At 35.1% G+C, this 21,853-nt stretch overlaps 1 protein-coding gene across 2 annotated transcripts; it reads left to right on the plus strand.

Annotated features, from left to right (window-relative positions):
• Positions 1–16,317: 16,317 nt before the first annotated feature.
• LOC118051599 (uncharacterized) lies at positions 16,318–19,923 on the plus strand. 2 transcript variants are annotated; one of them, XM_073406158.1, is made up of 3 exons: positions 16,318–18,288; positions 18,664–19,218; positions 19,327–19,923. In XM_073406158.1, exons 1-3 carry the CDS (start codon positions 16,611–16,613, stop codon positions 19,671–19,673), a joined length of 2,580 nt encoding a protein of 859 aa, XP_073262259.1. In that variant the 5' UTR covers positions 16,318–16,610; the 3' UTR covers positions 19,674–19,923. The 2 variants fall into 2 exon arrangements, with proteins under 2 accessions (XP_073262259.1, XP_034918162.1); XM_035062271.2 differs by having other exon boundaries at positions 16,318–19,218.
• Positions 19,924–21,853: the final 1,930 nt, after the last annotated feature.

Raw genomic sequence — 21,853 nt, forward strand, 5'->3', positions numbered from 1 at the left:
CCCAAAACATGCATGAATCAACATTGGATTTGCAAGCTTTGCAAATTTTCCTTCATGATGCATGTCGCACGTCAAAATCCGCGCGGCATCGGCTGGCGATTTTTTTATTGTTTGTGTTTTGCTTGGTTCGTTGGAGTCGCCACCTAGTATCATGGTCACTAGGAACCTATGGTCTGCGAGAGTCTGAGTAAGGGACTGGTTGTGCAAGGGGAAGACGCATCACCCCTAGTGCACCCTACCTAAGGTAAGCTGCAATGTTGTTTGATTGTTTTTCTAGGTCGAATTTCTATTCGTTGGTCTTTCTAAGGTTCAAGGCAGATCTCCCCTCATGAGGAAGTCTCTACCTTATTCGGTTAAATCCTAACCATTCTAAAATCTTAATTTATTTACACCTTGTATCTTTAATATTTGAGGGTGTACTTTATCATGTAATTTTACACCTTTCAAATATTAAAGTCTACATCTAGATCCTAGAAAAAAAAAGATTGGAAAAAAGGTTTTTGATATTTTGGCCAAACCCTAATGGATAATCATAAACTAGTTATGATATCCATTTTTTGGATTTTTCAAAACGTGAGAAAGATGCAATTTTTTTGAAAAAAAAAAATGCTTGGAAAATTTTTAGGACTTGGCCGTATGCGATAAAATATTTTTTTCTTTTTGATTTTTTTTTTAATATTTCAAAAAAAACCGGGTATTTTAATACCGGACTTGTATCTTACAATGTAAGTATACAACCCAATATTAAGCAAACTTGGTGGAAAAATATTTAAGAAAAACACAATTTTTTTGAATATTTTTGAAAAAAAAAGAAAAAGGAAAAAAAAACTAAAAGGCATGAACAACGAACAGTGACGGCATGAACAAGGCTAAAAGGCATGAACAGCAGACGTGAATTATTCACGTCTACTATTCATGCGTGAACAGTGACGGCGAAGAAGAATAGGAAGGTGAGCGGACCACCTGGCGTGGCGGCGATGGCTGGCTGGAGGAGGAGGACCTGAAGCTGGTGGTGGAAACGGCGGTGGAGTTGGCTGGAGCGGCTGCAGCTGGAAAAGGAAGAAAAAGAAGAAAATCTGCAGCAGGAAAAGGGAGGAAGGCTGGCTTTTTGGCTTACTTTGGACCTGATTTTCTCCTCCCTCTAAGCACGAAATTGGCTCCTATTTATAGGGATGGAAAGAGGGTAATCTTGTCTTCAACGGGGAAAAAGTCTCAGCCCTTGATTCAACTCGAGGAATCCAAGCCGTTGATTCAAAGTGTGCACCTCGAACTGCAAAATTTGGCAATCCAAGGCTGCAGACTGCCCGAGGGTGCCATTTTGGGCCAATAAACGGAGCCGTTTCCAAGATTTTTGACCCGACCGGACCACTCCACGGGATAAAGGGATTTCAGGTGAACATGTCGGTGCATGCCTTGTCGGATTTGGGGAACAAACGAGGTAGAAAATGCTCCTAGAAGTCTGCCACTCGGGCAGCTTCACGGGGAAGATGATGAACAGTACCCGCGTTTTTTTTTTTTTTTTTTAAACACCAACACGGCGCCGTTTTCCAATTCTTCAATTTGACCCCCAGATTTTATCAATTTGACCCCTATAGTTTGGCGCCTTTTGCAGATTGGTCCTTGGCTTTGGATTTTGTCAATTTAACCCCTAATTGGCCCCAAAACTTCAATTTTCTTTCAATTTGGCCCCTGATTTCAATCAATCATCTTGATAAAAATTAAATTTGGTCTCTTATAATTCCATTCTTCTCAATTAAGCCCAAATTAGGCTCCCAAACTTAATTTTTTCACCAATTAAGCTCCAAATAAAATTAATTTGACCCATTTAAAGTATAATTAAGTCCTTTCACTTAATTAAATCCTTCAATTGGACCTAAATTAATTCTTAAACATAATTAAAAATTAATTTGGCCCATGATTAAATCAAATTGGCCTATTAAAATTTAATTATGTCATTGGACTTAATTTTTATGCAAATTCGTCCAATAATCATTTAATTTAACCTTGAATTTGCATTGTATTCCTATTGTTTTAGGCATAATGGGGGACAATTAGGCCTTGAATTTCCTCCAAAAATTGCAGCTTGATTTCCCAACCTATCTTCTCCACGTTGCCAGCCTTTATTTTATTTTTTTTATTTTTATTTTGAAAAAAAGTGAAATTTGAGGGAATAACCCAAAATTGGGTTATGACAATGCAGGAGTCATTTACTCCATCACGGATAGTGAATGGGTGGCGCCTATCCTTTTGGTGCCCAAAAAGATTGGAATTACGATGGAAGAGATTCAAAATGATGCTTACGAGAATGCAAGGATTTACAAAGAACAGACTAAGAATCTTCATGACCGAATGCTTACAAGAAAGGAGTTTCATGTTGGAGACAAAGTCCTTCTTTATCATTCGCGTTTGAAACTTTTTCCTGGAAAGTTACGCTCTCATTGGATTGGACCATTTGTTGTTTCTAATGTTTTTCCTTATGGTGCAGTTGAAATTACAAGTTTAGAAACTAACAACATACTCAAAGTCAATGGGCATCGTTTGAAACCTTTCTATGAAGGTTGGACGACAGATCTCACCGCTTCTGTAGAGTTAATTGAACCAATCTATGAAGAATGAGCATGCAATATGTCGAGCCAATGACATAAAACAAAAGCGCTTACTGGGAGGCAACCCAGCACAAAATCAGATTTGCTTTCTTTTTCCTTATCTTTTATTTTTCGTATTTTACTTTATCTTTGTCATTCTCTTATGTTCCTTTGCTTTTATTTCAACATTGAGGACAATGTTGTGTTTTAAGTGTGGGGGTATTGGGAGACTTATGGTTTTCTTATTTTAGTTTTCTTGTTCTTAAAAAAAAAAAAAAAAAAATTGTGTTTGATCTTTTTAACTCCCATTGGTTTTTGAGAATATCAGTATTATATATGAGAATTAATTTAGATAGATGAAGATATAAATCAAATGAAGGAGTATGCATGCAAATTTTAAGGTTTAATTGGTTTAGGGATTGACTTTGAGAATATGCCATGTTGACTTTATAGTGTTATACAAATGCAAGCTTTTGAGCCTTCAAAATTATATTCTTTGAGTGTGCATTCTTTCAATGATAAGTATCTCTAGAACTTGCTTCATATCTTATTGAGATTATATCCCATTACAAATATACATGAAGATGATAAAGGCATTAGGAATTTTAACCCCTCAAGCCAAAAAGCCAACCTAAAGCATATTATCCTTAGTGAACCCGTTTTGAGCTTGGTTATCTTTTTTTGCTTTATCCATGTATAAGCCTTAACTTTATATATGTTTTTCTTTTCCCCTGGCCAAGGATTAGTAGAGCATATACTTGTAATATTTCATGGAATTATGGTTGGAAATTATATGAAAACAAAGAAGTGATGCTTGATGAAAAAATGGGCAAAGTTGCCGAAGAAAAAAAAAAGAAAAAGAAAAAAGAAAAAAAAAAGTATTCCTTTATGTTCTTAAGGCTTTATGTTGAAAGAGCTTGAAATCAAAAGGAGTTAAACATTTGTGATTAAAGATGAAAAATTTATGAGCTTTGATGGAATATCTTGTTTGAAGTATCATTTTTTAAAATGCTCTACTTTCATTGGTTTGAACCTTTCCTTTTACTTTCTTTTACCTCACCTTAACCTCAGCCCCATTACAACCGGAAAATAAGACCTTTTGATTCATGTAATACTTGTAATAAGTTGCTAATGGAGATGAGATTGAAAAGCAAGCTTATGGTAGAACATACTCTTTGATTGAATTTGAGAGATTTAAACACATAAACCCTAAATACATGAGTGTTGGAGTGTATATCAATGAGAGGACCTATCACTTTGGCATGGCATAGATTTCATTTAAATCCAGACGATTGATTGAGTTTTGAAGTTTGCATGTAAATAAATTCATGAGAATTATATTATTTATCCTTCATGATTGTATTCTTGTTTATAATGCTTGTACTCTTAGACATTGATGGGAGATTAAGAAATTGATCATAGTTATTTTCAATTTAATTTTATTTATCCTTTCTCGAGGACGAGCAAGAGCTAAGTGTGGGGGTATTTGATGTAACCATATTATTCGATAGTTTCACCCGCATTTAACTAGTGTTTTGCATATGTTATTTATATAAAATGCCTTGATATTCTTTGTTTTATGTTTTGAAGGCATTTTTGGATGAAAGATGCAAAAAGGAGTAAATTGGAGGTAATTGGTAGATTTGACGTTCAGTCGGTATTTTGTGCAGAGCGTGAGTTTAAGAGATCGAAATGAAGTGATTCTAGTGGCATTAAAAAGCTAACATCCATACCTTTCTGGAAATGTAATGCAAGAAAAATAAAAAGAGAAAGATCATGGAAATCACATCCTTCAAAGTCAAATCTCGCAGTCTGCCAATGTTGACCTTTGCCCATTCAAAATTCAATATCTGGAGCTTCAGAAGTCCAATTGATGCAAACTCAATTTTGTTGGATTCCTTACTCAAAGATCTATAAACGTTACAAATTTCAGCCAAAAATGATGTCATATGAGGTATATATGATTTTTCAAAGATGACAGCTGAATTCTGCCAGCAAGCAGGTTGCGTGAAGAAACGAATCCAAATTTCATCTAGAAGCATCCAAACCCACCAGCAATTTAGCTCCTCTAGTAAATATTCTAGAAGGTCAAGGAAGGCAGCCACCAACCTCATGGCAGCCACCAACCTCAACCCAGCAGCCAGCAGCCTTCACACTACCACCATCTATTGATGTTCACACTTGAGCTTTGATATTTTCTTACTTACAATTTGTGTATAAATAGAGGGTGAGTAGAAGGAGGTAAGAGAAGAGAAAGAAGAAGGAAGAAAACACAAACTCTCCTCTCTACAAATCAAAAATTATGTATTCTTTCATCTTTAGGAGTAGTTGTTCAATAGATATGCAAGGCTAAGCTCGTTTTCTTGGTTGCAAGGACACAACAAACCTTCGGATTTCAAGAACTGTGAGATTTATTCTTCCTTTTATTTTCAGTTTATGTTATGAATGAGTATGTTTGTTTTCCTATGCATATTTCCTATGATTGTTGTTGATAATTGCTAGAGCGGACTCTAAGTTATTATTCTGAACAATCTATTGCTAAGTTTGATATCAAAACCGGAGTTGTGGTATATAAACTTGTGAAGCAACTAAGCTTGATAATTGTAGCGGAACTACGTTATTAAACTTAGGGAGGACATTCGATCATAGCAACACAAATTGACAACTTGGTTGTTAAGATTAATGAATTTATCTAGATCTTAAAGCTGTCATTGGATTAAATCATTAGTGCGGACACTGTGATTGTTTGTTGGTTAGGGATAGTTATACGGCGGATCCGTTAATTAACCAATATTAAGAAAAGATAAAATTCATAATATAAACTGGAGTTTCGTTTCAAGGATCGGTTCTAATTTCCGTTGGTGGTGTGTGCTTGCAACCAAGGTTTGTTTTCTTGATATATTTCAGTTTCAATTGATTTTGTTTGCTAGTTTAATTTCTGCCATAGTTTAAATCATTTCAAATCAATCCCCCCCAATTACATAACGTACAACATAAAAATCTAACTTCAAACTTTCTCGTGGGATCGACCCCTTGCTTGCTCTATACTATCTTGTGTGTTTTAAGCTAGGGTAATTAATTTGTGCGACCGCGACATCGCAACAATTCCACTCCTTTGCTTAAGAACTCAAAACGCGAGAGGCAATCAGAAAGTGACGGCACTCTGGCATCCGATAATTGATCACTCTGCTTTATGCACAGAAATCACCACTACTCTTTGCTTTCCTTAAAATCGGCACATAATGAGCTAGTATAAGACTAAGATACCATTTAAATCTTCAGAAAATAAAATCGGCAGCTACAAGGATGCAATGCTGTAGCTTGCACGATCTTTTTAAAACCTTTGTCCAAGCTGAGGCTTAATAATGTTTCTCTTGAGAATTTGGCTTCTTCCATTTCAGCTGCGAATTAGACCGGTAACATTATTGAGGTGTGAGGAATAATTGTAACTACTACATAGTCTTTGTTATGAATGTTTGGATTATGATGTTGAGTTTATGATGTTTTACAATGTGTTCTTTTGAAACTCTGCTATACTGTTATACTGGTTGGCATATGATGTTTGTAGAAATTTGTTTTTCGGGTTCTGTACTCCCCTGCTTTTAGAAACTAGGAAACTTGGCTTGGTGAAATGGCAGGTTTTGCTTAGAATTTTGCTATGTTTTATCATGCCCTTGACAAGCTGTTATCTTGACGGATCAAGCTTTTGTGTTGTGAGTTGATGGTCGAGGTGCCATAATTCCATGGTGTGACATAAATCTTATCTAATAAGATTTCTCTGGAATTTCTCTTATTATTCACGATAGCTGGATATCATAACGAATATGGACTTGTTAAATTTCAATCATCTTATTGGAAAAGATGTTTAATAGGAGAAATTTCTAGGATAATTCTATGTTTTTTCTCAATGACTCTGCCTCACAGTTTTGGACGCAGAAATATTTGAAGTTGCCTGTGTTACAAATTTTCGTCTCAGACATCATTTGCATGAAACATGATTTTTGCTGGAAAGAAAAAAGGTTGTCTTAAACATCATGCAGCAACTGTCTGCGTTCAATGGTTTCCTACTACATCAAACAGTGCTGCGTCTAGATCGATTTTGAATGATTCAAAGGTCTTCGAAGAAAATGATGATCTTTTCTCGTGCATAAATGTTGCATTATACTCTCTAGTCATCTAATAACCTGCTGTTAAAAGTTGGTTTCTCGGCCGCATTCAAAGCACGCTAAGTGGTTATTCTCTTTTCTTCTTGAAGAGTCCACTCTCACTCTCGGGTCTCATAGCCGAGTAGGAATGCCATCTCTCACAGAGAGGAAAATGGTCGGGTCCCAGGACTGGGACCCAATGATGCTTGAGTTAGTATTAAGGAATGATTGGGACCCTATGATGCTTGGTGTCAAGGAACGATAGCAAGAAAATAGTTGGAGTTTAGAAAGCATGGAGATGTAGATAATGCGAAGGAATGAATGCTAGGGTACTACTGTCTAAAGAACTCACGATGGTGGCACTGATGAAGTTATTTATACCGAATTAGCTAGTGATATTTGAAAGAAATTTGGTCATTAATTTGTTTGTTTGGCAGTAATTGATAGAGGTGTCGAGTGGGTCTTAAAGCATGGGAATAGCATGTAAGGATACTTCCAGAGGAATTAGCACGGTTGCACGGCGGACAAAATCATTCAGAGAATCCGCTTCGGAGTCTCAGGTCAGTTTGCCGAGACTGTTGGGTTGACTCAAAATTCCACCGCACTTCACACTCTGTAAGAACAACGATAAAATGTCTGGTGGAAATGAGAAGAGAGGACGGCTCAGAAGCTCTCTCAAGTCCTCATGGGAGAAAACAAGTTAAAAGCGGCACTTTTCTGGATAATGTCCTAGGTATAATGCTAATAGGGTGTCATGTTTTTCTCAGTGTTGACCAAAGAATGCCTTAACTATAATTTGACCTTGTCTTTATGGTAGACAAGTCATAAACTGGAACTACACCAGTTCTTATGGGTTTTTTCTGTTGGTTGAATGCTACGCGTTTCATATTGCTCATAATTTATTTTTTCTGTGCGCTTTCTTGTTAATCAGCTTTCCGAAGGCCTGGTTATTTGAAGTTGCTAAAGAGGCTTGATTTCCACCAATTTGGAACTCACAATTTGATCCTTCACCTCTATCCTAGAACTGGAACCTCTCTATGGTGATCCAAATCAATTTAGCGGATCATCGATGAATGTCACTCTGTGTTCATGGATCAAATCCCTGATTCTGCCTTTTATGGATCTTGAGATTGGACTGTCTCTAACTATTAGTTGGACAAAATCCTCGGTTCTGCAATTTTATGGATTCTGGCCCTGGCCAGTTGGTCTTTGTTATTTGTTGCGGACTTCCAGGATTTTCTTTTGTTTGTTTTTATCTGACATAAAATTCCATCTCGGTTCGCTTTCTCCTTTTGAGTGTGGAAAATACAGAAATTATCCAACAACCAAGTGGGAAAGAACCTGTGGTTCAGGACCTCAGGTAAAAGTTAAGTTAAGTCAAGTCAACCGCGTCTGTCTAGATTGTCTTGTGTTGTGTTCCACTGCCCTCACTTTCTGCAGGGTAAAACTCGAGCAGGGATGATGCCTTTTGTTATGTTAAACAGTATCTTGTACAATTTTAGCCGGTATGTCAGAAGGGCTGCTAACAATCTATCTTGTGGGCTGGCATTGATTATATAATCTGTTTCTCATGATTTTGCGCACTAAATTTGTTTTATATAATGTGATTGTCAAAGAAGGATATGCACATCTTACGGCATTCAAAAATACTAGGATGGTCAGCTCAGGTAATGTATAATCTGGATTTTTTGCTTCAGCTTCATCCTGCCTCCAGGAAGCTGCCTGCGGGAATGGTGCAGCTCATCCCTTGAGGTCTCTTCCTGGTTCATGTTGATAGTTTTACCGTTCGGATTACGTTTAGTTGATTGTTACGTTGTTTGATAGCTGATTTCCTTGTCCTCAGAAAACGTGTCATGCATGGTGAGGATCGTCTTCATCGGGCCAAATTAATTTTTGGAGTGTGCAGAGGGATATCCCGTCCTGGGGGTTAAACTTATGGTCATCCATTCAGAATGAGCTATCACTTGACTACAATGCTTGTGGAATAATGAATGTGGAATATTATAGTGCCTGTCATTTCTCTGATCATAATTGATCTGTACTCTGTTTTTTTTAAATAAAGCGACAACGATGTTAGTGTGTGGTTCTAAGCTCCCGCGGACCAAAGTGGAGACTAGACTATACTTTATCCAATGGAGATATATGGTGAATGAGCAATCATTCAATTCTATGGTTGTTGAGACGACGGGGATAGGGATAGCTAGTTGACTGGTAATAGTAAGGAAGACTGTAGGAAGGAAATGGTTTTTCCTCCATTATAATTGGGAGAAGGCAAAAACCTAGGATATTCCCCTGGTGTTTTCGTTTTTCCCTTCCCTTTCATCCCCTCAAGGTTACATATTGCAGCTTCTCCAGGTATAAAAGATGGTGAAAAGATGATATTGCCTATTTTTGGAAAAACTTTCTGTTTCTCTTGAATCCTTGGTGCATGCCGTAAGAGATGACTTCACCTGGATAAATCAGCATTTCTTAGCTCATATTCTTCCTCTTACTTCCCTCTTCCAGTTAACAATTGTGTCATGGCTTTAATTCTCTCATTGGTAGATTGATTGTGCACGAGCTGCACTGCTATCAAGTGGTCAAGTCTTCCTCGATGTATGGTGTTCAAAGGGCAGCCATTCAAAGATTGACTGCCATTTTCAAAATTCTCGCAATTATTATTATCATCATCATTAAATTATGCAGAGACATAAGGTGTTGGCGTGGGGTGGGGAAGGACATTCTTGTTATATAAAGCTTTTATTGATTACGACCATAAACAATTGATTGGTGTTCCATAGTAAACAGCTATGGTTGTTAAGGAAGACAGCTTTAACCCAAATTTGATGAATACTGATGGAATGAGTGATAATACACACACACACACCATACTTTTATTTTATATTGAATAATAAATATTACTCAAGATAATGAATATTTGAAACTCGATAAATAGAATATGAATATAAAAATTTCTTACGTAATTTAATTAATAATAAATAATAAATAATATATAGATATAGTAAAAACTCAATTGTTGAGTATCCATCGCCATCTTTATTTATTATTTATTTAGACAACAACCCTATTTATTGTTCATTTAGACCATTTAGACAACAAAATTTCAACAACAACTGTGTGTCAATGTTTTTAAGGTGGGGTACATGTTTTTCCCCGTATTATTCTAAATAAAGACCAAAAAAGCTCTAGGTAAGAAAACCCTTTCAATGAGGAATGGAATAGTGACATACTGTGACTTTGAGTTTTTATCCTTAAATAGTTAAAAGTTGTAAATGACAATCACATTGTCATCATATCATTGTATAAACACATCCATATAGTTTCGAGGTTTTATAAATAAACACACCCATAATGAATTTTAAAAACTATATCTTCTTCCTAATCAAGTTTTTCTCTATAAACATGCACAATATATCATCTTCACACACGTTTTCTCTACCATCATCAATGATTAACTTAAGTGTCAAAGGGTCTCCTAAACCTACAAAGAGAAGGCACTAACACATTTTAGAGAGAGCTTTCTCTCTATCCATTTTTTCCTTTTATTTTTTATTTTTATGTATTATACATTATATTCTTTAATCTCATAGTGTAATAACCATAAAAATGATCTCATTGAGACACTTCTTAATACCAATAACTTTATTTGTTTGAGTTTAATATGTACATGACTTAGGAAGGCACTACCACCATTTTTCAATCCTTCAAAAAGGATCAATATCAAGTATAATAAAAATAAATGCCTAAAATATTGAGCATTGTTAGTTACATCATTAATGAGAATGATCTTGTCAATCTCTCAGCGAACCATATTAACATCCTCCTCCAAATATCACATATAAATATATTTTGAGAAAAATCTGACTTGATTGGTCATAACCATCAATTTCTAGTGCATAAGATAAAATATTTTTTTTATTTGTTCTATTTTTTATTTTATCATTGTCACGCCCATATAGTTTCATTCTTGTTGGCCATGATATTGTTTGAATTATATGGCATGCAAAACGTGAACATGAACACATAAAATATTGGAGACATTCTATTATCATTGTATCTTATTATATGTATTACTTGACTCATACATGTATTTATTTTGATATACACGCATGTACTCTTTTTAGCATGCATGAATGTGCCCTAACACCTTTGCTAAGAAGATATCAATTATTATCCTTACCAAATTTTTATTATTATGATAGAAAACAATTTAGGAGAAATAAACCAAAATAAGGCCAAACTTTAATTTTCAACACATTCAAGATGTTAACATCTTTTTCCATGTATTTTATTATTTTCTAAGAGTTTAACTAACAATGTGCCAATTATTGAGCTTTTTTGGTATTTCTACATGAGATGATTGCTTGGAAAGTCAAGCACAAATGACCATGTTTATTTGACCAAATTGGTTAGAAGAGCATATAAACCTAAATTATCATCTAATCTAGTTGGGCTCGCTTGCCTTATCGGGTACGAAATGTTTTCACCAGGAAATTAGGACTAAACCAAACAATAATTCCCGAAGACCATTGGCTTTATCTTTTATTCATATAAATTCCCCTTAAAATTCTTGAAACAAAAAGCTGCTAGTATACAAGATCAATTGGACCAACCATTTAGAGCCCGACTTGTCAACATAGAAATGAAAAGTAATACTTGTTAAAATCATATTAGTCTTCCCTTGAATGTTTATTTAGTCTCATTCATTTTCCACTACCTTGGAAAAATAAACCATATTGAATGAGTAAATAAATTATGTAGGATAAATCTTATCAGAAAAGTTGTTAAAAGAACAAAGAAAAAGATACTAGAAAATAAGATTACAACTAAGTATCTATCATCAACTAGAAGACAAGAAATAAAGAATAGGGATGATGCTCCAAAGTTGTATAGAATACCATTCAAGTGAAAGGCAAGAGCAACATGTTTATTGATCCAAACTTTAAAATATAGCTTAATCAACATAAAAATAAAAAGTAATACTTGTAGAAATCATAATAGTCTTCCGTCTAATGTCTATTTGGTCTCATTTATTTTCCATTACCTTGACAAAATAAACAACACCGAATGAGTGAAAAAATTATGCAAGATAAATCTTATCAAACAAGGAACAAAGAAGAAGATACTCGAAAATAAGCTCACAACCAATTATCCATCATCAATTAGTAGGCACGAAATAAAGAATAGGGATGATACTCCAAAGTTATACCGTATACCATTCAAGTGAAAAGCAAGAGCAACAACATGTTTATTGATCCAAACTTTCAAATATAGCTCAATCAATACAGAAATAAAAAGTAATACCTGTAGAAATCATACCAATCTTCCATCCAATGTCTATTTAGTCTCATTTATTTTTCATTACCTTGACAAAATAAACCACATCGAATGAGTAAAAAAATTATGTGGGATAAATCTTATCAGACAAGTTCTTAAAAGAATAAAGAAAAAGTTACTAGAAAATAAGCTTATAACTAAGTATTTATCTTCAATTAGAAGGTAAGAAATAAAGAATAGGAACGGTATTCCAAAGTTGTACCAAATACCATTCAAGTGAAATGCAAGAGCAACATGTTTATTGATCCAAACTTTAAGATATAACTCAATTTGTATCAAATACCTCTTAACACATGAATGCCATATTTTCTTTAAATAAGCAAATCAAATTGGTCAGCTTCTTAAAAGGCTCTATCTGTTAGATATCCAAATATATTGACTTTGTATATGGCCACCAAGTTTACTAACCAATGGAAATTATTTGGTCAAATGCTGAGGTCTACAAAGCACATGCCAAACAATAAAAGACATGCCTATCTAACAAACATGATTACATTCGGGTTCATCTTACTTGAGTAAGTATAATTTCTCTCTTAGCTCAATATGTATACCAAAAACCTTAGGGGTCCATTCCATATGTTTAGTAATGTAATTTAGGATCCTCATATATACATTCTTCTCTTACTTTGCGTGCATACCAAAACCTCAAGCGTCTATTCTTTTTATCTATTAGCCCATCCTAGGATCCTTAAACATGTATTCCCTATGTACTTTGCATAAACATCTAGAACCTCAAGTGTTTACTCTATTTATCCAGTCCTCTAACCTAGGAACCTTAAGCATACATTATTCGCTTGCCTGACTATTCAACCAAGGAATCTCTAGTGTCCATTGAAAAATGATTATTTGAGAACCACATTCCTCTAAGAACCCTATTCCTTTAGGAGTCTAGTTCCTCTAGGAACCAATAGCCATATTCATTTGGGATCCATGTTCCTTTAGGAACTATATTTCTCTAAAAGTTATATTTCTTATGGAATTTCATTCCTTTAGAAATCATATTCCTTTAAACTTAAAAAAAAAACCACCTTGCTTAGAAATAAAGGCATCCAACTCTTCTAGTTAATAAAAAAAACCACCTTGCCAAGATATAAAGATTGTTTCATTTAAGGTTCAATAAGCCACCTTGTCCAAGTATAAAAAGACTTGTCTTGCCTAGTTATAAAGGTACGTATTTTGCCCAACTATAAAAGCATCTGAGTTTTCTTGTTATTGGGAAAACACCTTACCCAAATATAAGGTCATATTTCTTTAAGCTTAATGAGCCAGCTTGCTTAAGTATAAAGGAACTCACCTTGCCCCGCCTCTTTTTAACAAAGTCTTCTCTATGATCACATGTCCCTCCTTTAAAAGACTTGGTAATGTATAATTTTTTGATGGATCGATCACGCGTACGCTTTTCATATAACCTAGCAGTGTGCCTATTCTCAACAAGGCTTTATCTTGCATTCTTCCTTAGTGGACTGACTGCCCATGTAGTTGGACTTGTTTTCCATCCCTTATTGACATATTAGTAATATGTTCCCATAGACTAACCTTATGGAATAACCAAACATCTCCATCCATCAGACTAATCTTATATCCCCTTAGCTAAGCTAACCTCTCTTTCCCATATAGAACTGGTTATACATCCTTCTTTAATAGACTAGTCATGCATTCTTTAATAGATATTATACTCATAACCATTAATTATTACCTATAAGATTTAGTGTACCCAGTTGAACAAGTAGTACACCCTTTCTAGATGAAAAAAAATATATTGAACACATGTTCTTAAAAGTCAATAATATGTGCCATTCATGCCATCACATATCCAAAAAACATGGCATCCTTTAACTTGATTGTATGATTGTTCTCACAAAAGGCAAAGCCTATACTTTAAGGCCTAGTTTTACAATAATCTCATTTATCTTTCAAGATTTGGTTACACAACAAACCTATAGAGGCTTAAGGCTGTATAAAAGGACTTGGGTCCTAGAAGGACTTCTCTTTATTATATAGGTCTTTCCCTGCACAAGAGTCTCAATTTATTTATAATTGCAATCCATAATAGCTTAAAAAATATATTTTTATAATTGCAATCCATTTTAGCCTAAAAGGAGCACATTTTTTTAATTTTTTTTTTTTATAATCACATCACCGAGTATAAAGGAAATGTTCTATCATAGGTGTATAGTTACATCTTGTATAGGAATAAAGGCATTACTCCACTTAGTATAAAATTTTAGAGTCATCTTAGATAGCTTTTTAGACATCTTTAGAAGCACTTGACTGATCATTCAACTTAGGATATCTAGCATCTATATTTTTCAATTGATTTATATACTCTGAATTGCATGTCACTCTCCAATATCGTAGTCCATTCAGGTAACTCTTTAAACAAGATGGCTAGACAATTTAAACTTGATGAGTTATATATTTAAAGCCTAGGTTTGTTCAAATTACATCATATATGAAATCTCAAATTGAGTAAACCTCACTTTAAGATAAGGGTAATTGATAAGGGATGAAATTTAGGTTCTATAAAACCTACAAGATTGGACTTGAGATGTCTATATGATCCAACAAGACAAATACCTTAGATATAAGGCTAGCTAACATTCCATGAAGACTGAACCATAGACAAGGCTTGTACACCCAGACCCGGATGCATAACCTCTGGGTCGAACATGGTCTACTCAACACCAACCTTAAAGAAAAACTTAAATGTATTAAATGAAAGCTTGATTATTGTCCAAATGTATCTTAAATATTGATCTCATTATTGTCATCAATAATACACAATCCATAAAACTTTTTTCTAAAAAAAGAACAACCTTTGTAATGTTTTATTGTCCTTTTAGGCATGTCCTTAACTAGTCCAAAGTTGTAGGTGACAAGTAGCCTATCCTACTCTTGTATGGACACACTCACATGGGTTCAAGATTGTATAAAAAATTTTGAACTCTAAGGTAAAGGATCTTCTCTTTCATAAAAAAAACTCCATCTTTTTTCATTTTAAACTTTGCTCTGCAAATACATACAACATAACCTCTTAATGCTCTTTTCCTCCATCATTAATGCTAATTTAAGTATCAAAAAGTCATTTAAACCCATAAAAAGAAGACATTAACACATTTTAGAGAGATCTTTCTCTCTTTCCCTTTTTTTCTTCTAGTATAACTATTAGAGGTGTTTAAAAAACTCGACCAATCAAGAAAAAAAAAGATTAATTAAAAAAACCAAACCAAGAAAAAAAATGATTTAAAAACAAGAAAAACCATTCGATTCGGGTTGGTTTTGATTTTATAAAGCTGAAACTGAGTGAGCTGGTTCAACCAAAATAAACACCTAATCCTAAATCACTATAGAAGTCGCCTCCCTTCCCCTCCCCTCCCTCCCCCCATCCGTTGCTCCCCCACCCCTATCTTTCTCCCTAATATATGTACTCTTTACTAGGTATAATTTGATTAATTGCAGTCCAAGAGACTTCCTTGTCATAAAACCTTAAGAAACCTGAATTGAGAAATTTGAAAAGCATGAAAAAAAAAAAGAAAAAGGATGTTGTTTCAAGTAGGAGGTCAAGGGATACGTCTCACCTTCTCTAAGATGGTTGCTGCTACTCAACAACTCTTTGCATGTCCTCATCTCTTGTTTTCTGCATTAATGTTTGCTCATTTAATTTTTCAAGTTTTTAAGGATGGGAAAAATGATATTTTTATGACTCATTTGGGATTTTCATTTAGGTTTCTCTTAATTCTCTTATTTTTATTTGAATTTGGTAAATTCATGTGTTAAAAATTTTGGATAGTGGATTTAGTTACCAATTTGATCCTTAATCTAGAAGTGGTGGGTGAAGATGGTACCATGCACTCCATCTTGCCAAGAGTTCTTCCTTTGCTTGACTATGCTCCTTGTCAAAAGAAAGGCTAATAAAGGTTGTTGAAAACATTGATAACAATGTTGTATTTTACTAGTAGAGTTATATTGGATCCACTTAATTAATATTTTTTGATGTATACCTTGAATTTTTTAGTAGTGTTTGTTGAAACTTGACGGGTAGAGCTATGTTTTCGTTGCTTCATTTGGGGTTAATTATTTTTTCTTCTGATGGAATTAGATCTCTCGGTTTTCAAAGAAAAAACAATCTAAATTGAAATTGAACTGGTTCGGTTTGAACTGGTTTTAATTCGGTTCGAATCAAATTTTTTAAAAATTTAAAAACCTGGCTAGTTGGTTTTTTTTATCCGAACCAAACGGTCTGTGAACACCATTAATAGCTATATGCTATAAGTATACATGCTTTATTTATATAGTAGATTAACAATCATAGCTGTTTTGCAAGCACCCCCCCACGCCACTAACTTCCGGTGTTTTAGCTGAGTGCGCGCGAAAGACTTGAAGGAGATCACTATCGTTTTTTAATCCCTCAAACAAGTTGAATATTAGATACAGTAAATATAGATGCCCGAAATCTGAGCATCATCACCTCTATAAATCAGTCTTTCTCTGTAGTTCATCTTGCACGAGTTCACACCAGAACAACAAACTCAAACCCTCCGAAATGTCGGAAATAGCCCCCATTGTCCTTTTAATTCACTTCCTCACCCTCATCCTTTTCCTTCATGCAAACTCCCAATTTCATGATCAACAACAAGCCGTTCTACTAAGACTGAAAGAACACTGGCAAAATCCGTTGTCTCTTGAGCAATGGACCCCATCAAACTCCTCTCATTGCAATTGGCCTGGAGTAGTCTGCACCGATAACTCCATCACTCAACTCATCCTTGATAACAAGAACATCTCTGGAACTATCCCACCCTTTCTTTCAGACCTTAAGAGCCTCACATTTCTCAACTTTTCTAATAACAATATTACTGGAAAGTTCCCTGTGGCTGTACATAACTTGTCCAAGTTGGAGATCTTAGACCTCTCTCAGAACAATATTGTTGGCACAATTCCTGATGATATTGACTGCTTGGCTCGCCTCTCGTACCTTAACCTTTATGCAAATAACTTCTCTGGTAATATTCCAGCAGCCATCGGACTGTTACCAGAGCTAAGAACTCTCCGGCTTTATGACAATCAGTTCAACGGCACTTTCCCTCCAGAAATAGGCAACTTGTCTAAGCTTGAAGAGTTATCTATGGCTCACAATGGCTTTTCTCCATCAAGGTTGCATTCCAGTTTCACCCAGCTGAAGAAACTGAAGATGTTGTGGATTTCCGGAGCGAATTTGATTGGCGAGATTCCACAAATGATTGGAGAAATGGTGGCATTGGAGCACTTGGATTTATCCTCTAATAAACTAACTGGGAATATTCCTGGCAGTTTGTTCATGTTGATAAATTTGAGAGTGCTATATCTTTACAAGAACAAATTATCTGGGGAAATTCCTCGGGTTGTTGAAGCTTTGAATTTGACTTCCGTCGATCTTTCGGAGAACAATCTGACTGGTACAATACCTGTTGATTTTGGGAAGCTTGACAAATTATCAGGTTTGAGTTTGTCCTCCAATCAGTTATCTGGTGAGATCCCAGAAAGCATTGGTCGTCTTCCCGCATTGAAAGATTTTGCGTTGTTTAGCAACAATTTATCAGGGCCAATCCCTCCAGATCTTGGGCGATACTCAGCCCTTGAAGGCTTCCAGGTTTGTTCCAATAGGCTTACAGGGAACCTGCCTGAATATTTATGCCATGGAGGTAGCTTAAGAGGCGTGGTAGCTTTTGATAATAAGCTCGGTGGAGAGTTGCCAAAATCACTTGAGAATTGCAGTAGTTTGCTAACAGTAAGAATCACAAACAACGCATTTTTTGGCAATATTCCTGTTGGTTTATGGACAGCGTTAAATTTGCAACAACTGATGATAAGTGATAATTTGTTCACTGGAGAGCTTCCTAATGAAGTGTCAACTAGTCTTTCACTGCTCGAGATAAGTAACAACAAGTTCTCTGGGAGTATTTCCATTGAAGGGAATTCTTGGAGGAATCTGGGAGTCTTCAAAGCGAGCAATAACCAATTTACTGGCACTATCCCTCTTGAATTAACCGCTCTTCCTAATCTGACGGTTCTTTTACTTGATAAGAACCAGCTGACCGGAGCACTTCCAGCTGACATCATCTCATGGAAATCTTTAACTACTCTAAACCTCAGTCAAAATCAACTTTCTGGACAGATTCCGGAGGAGATTGCTACCCTACCTCACCTGCTCGAACTGGACTTATCAGATAATCAATTTTCTGGTAAAATTCCACCACAACTTGGTTCTCTGAATCTTGTTTTTCTCAATCTCTCTTCGAATAATCTCATGGGGCAAATCCCCACTGAGTATGAAAATGTTGCTTATGCCACTAGTTTCTTGAACAATCCTGATCTTTGTACAAGAAGGTCATCCCTATACATTAAGCTTTGCAATTCCAGACCTCATAAATCAAGCAAAACTTCAACCCAATTCCTAGCCTTGATATTAAGTACTTTGTTTGCAGCCTTTCTGTTAGCGTTGTTATTTGCATTCATCATGATCAGAGTTCACAGGAAGAGAAACCATAGATTGGATTCAGAATGGCAATTCATCAATTTCCATAAGTTGAATTTTACTGAATCAAACATAGTTTCAGGATTGAAAGAAAGCAACCTGATAGGAAGTGGTGGATCAGGAAAAGTATATCGTGTTGCTGCAAATGGATTTGGTGATGTAGCTGTGAAAAGAATCTCGAATAACAGAAATTCAGACCAGAAACTTGAGAAGGAGTTCCTTGCGGAAATTGAGATACTGGGTACCATAAGGCATTTGAATATAGTGAAGTTGCTTTGTTGTATTTCCAATGATAACTCGAAACTTCTTGTTTACGAGTATATGGAGAAGCGTAGTCTTGATCAATGGCTGCATTCAGAGAGAAAGGCAAAAGGTGCATCGGGTTCAGTGAATCATGTTGCTTTGGACTGGTCCAAGAGGCTGCAGATTGCAGTGGGAGCTGCCCAGGGTCTGTGCTACATGCACCATGACTGCTCTCCTCCCATAGTACACCGAGATGTCAAGTCAAGCAATATACTGTTGGATTCTGAGTTCAACGCAAAAATCGCCGATTTTGGTTTAGCAAGGATGCTTGTTAAGCAGGGAGAAGTTGCTACTGTGTCTGCTGTGGCTGGTTCTTTGGGTTACATAGCTCCAGGTAATAAGAGAAAACGTAGCCATTTTTGTGCATTTGTTTCCTTTCCCTCCTTTTCCACTACCAAACAGTTTCATCTAAGTTCGTTATATTTTATAACTTGAACTGCAGAGTATGCTCGAACAGTAAGAGTGAATGAGAAGATTGATGTTTATAGCTTTGGAGTTGTCCTTCTTGAACTAACGACAGGGAAAGCAGCTAATTCTGGTGACGAGGATACGTGCCTTGCCGAATGGGCATGGCGTCACATGCAAGAAGGAAAACCTATAGTCGATGTGTTAGATGAGGAGATAAAGGAGGCTTGTTACGTGGATGAGATGAGAGATGTTTTCGAACTAGGGGTGTTCTGTACCAGCATGTTGCCTTCTCAAAGGCCTAACATGAAGGAGGTTGTGCAGATCTTACTTGGTAGGAACCGTCGATGGGTCTGTGGAAGGAAGAATATGAGACATGCATGAGTACGTTTCCACTCCTTCGCTCAACTCCTCAAAAAGCCAGAGGTTGTCGGAGAGTGATGGCATCCAATATTAAAGACTTAATCGAATAATAATATCCAGCTCTGGAGTTCAGATTGTAAAATATCAGTCGTTATGCATAATAATATAATGAACTAGTCTACAATGGTGGAACCTTCTAAATCTCTAGTGGAGGGAATCCGCACCTGTAACGTTGTGGCTTTGTTTGTATGATTTTTATTTGATTTGATAATGATTAGCATAGCATTAGGTGTCCCCTCTGTGTTAGTTGGTCAAAGATTTACACACACACACGTATAGGTTTCTCCCACAAAACATAGCTGGGAGTGGTCACTTTTTAACTAATGGTTAAAACTAAAAAAGCAATGCAATTGGCTCCTCATGTTCCATGACCCTAGAGGCCCTATGGTTTTGAATATTATAAAAACACCATTACACTTTTAATTTGGATAATTTAGGTCTTATAATTTGATTTGTTAGACAATACAAGTCACTTTCTCTTTAAACTATATAGGTTGTTCACGTGTTACCACGAGCTACTTTTAAAAATACACGCTACTTTTAATTGTGAGACAATTGAAAGAAAGAAAAAACACTTTCTAAACATGTAATCAAGAGGTGGCAGCTTTAAAAGGTATATGATTTGGCTTTCAAGTAACGGATAAATAACATTTAAAAAAAATACTTAAACTGTCTCGAATTTAATATAAGAATCAAATTGTAAAATGTAAAAGGACATCAATTTAATTTAGATATTGTTTGAGCAACTCGAGATAAAATGTGGCATGATGAACAAAAAGAGTATGGAAGCCCAAGTTTTGAGTGAGAAGTGAAATCCTAGCAACTGTTAGCAAGTAAAGAGTAACACATGCTTGTTAACTCTCTATTACTATAAGGACTTGAATAACTTAGTTAAGTATCTCCAAAAATATTTTATGTATCCATCTATATGTTTGGACCTAATGTATAAAATGAGTATGGTACATACCTTAAACACTCATCTTAGAAGGTAAAGTTTTTCCCTAAAGGAAAGCAACATCTAAAGCACTTAAAGCCTTTAAACTCTTTTGGGCATTAACCAAATAGTTTCCTCCACTAGATTCTCCATATATATATATAGCAAGAAATCTCTTAGATGTAAATCGAAAAATTTATGTACACATCTAATTAAACAACTCAATAACAATTGTGTAAAGTAATGAAAAAAAATCATCAACAATAAAAAAAATTGAGAAAATCAAACAAAAAATGAAGATTAAGATATCTATTGTCGCAACATAGGTAATTTACTTGGTCATATTTAATAAATTCCTCTGTAAAAATAAATTTGTAATAAAAAAACATAAAATTTATAATAGAAACCGACACACATGTAAAATTTATTGAATAATAATTATACAAAAAAAAAAATGCAAGGCTGCACATGTAAATCCCAGTTGAAAATTAGGTAGAAAAGCAATCTAAATGCTTATAGAATAGATTTATCAGAAATACCAAATAAGCATTAGAACAAACCAAGTATGAAATAAATAAATAAATATAGAAAGTGAATAAAATATTACTAAGAGTGAGTTACCTGAAAATAAAATTATCAATATGTAACTACATGAAATTCAAATTCACCTGGGTAAAACATTTATATAGACAAATATTAGGATCCAAGAATTTTATCTTTAGAACAAGAAATTTACTATTTGGGATATAGAGGGAATTTGGTAAAAAAATATGTGTGTGTGTGTGTGTGTATTAGTGTGCATGTGTGTGGGCACGAGCAAGAAGAAAAAAGAGAGAAAAAGAAAGAGGGGAAACTACCATTTACATGTGAAAGAGAAAAAATGGTAGAAGAAACATAAAATCTTAAAAGGAGATCTTGAGGGAACATTAACCAAGCTTAGTGAGCATTAATTGGAAGGAAGAAAAATCTAGTGAAGGTGAATACAAAAAGAGAAGGGAAGTTTGACCAAGATTAAATAAGAAGAGGAGTTGGAAGCTTGAATTTGGTAGTGTTTAGAGTTTAATTACTTGCTTGGTAAGGCATTTTAAAGACTTTTGATCTGATTTTTAATAGCTTGAAGTCTTTAATTGATTGAATTTTTAAAATTTAAAAAGTTAGGGTTCTTGAGGGAAATAAAAAATTACTGTAAATTGTTATGGAAAATACT

The sequence above is a fragment of the Populus alba genome, chromosome 18, assembly GCF_005239225.2.
Source record: "Populus alba chromosome 18, ASM523922v2, whole genome shotgun sequence".
In the NCBI taxonomy this organism is placed as follows: domain Eukaryota; kingdom Viridiplantae; phylum Streptophyta; class Magnoliopsida; order Malpighiales; family Salicaceae; genus Populus; species Populus alba.

Bases quoted from the DNA above. Each gene is read 5' to 3' on its own strand.
- LOC118051599 (XM_035062271.2), top strand. From the start codon at position 16,611: ATGTCGGAAATAGCCCCCATTGTCCTTTTAATTCACTTCCTCACCCTC. The intron at 19,219-19,326 runs GTAATAAGAGAA...CTTGAACTGCAG, and splicing joins TTTGGGTTACATAGCTCCAG to AGTATGCTCGAACAGTAAGA.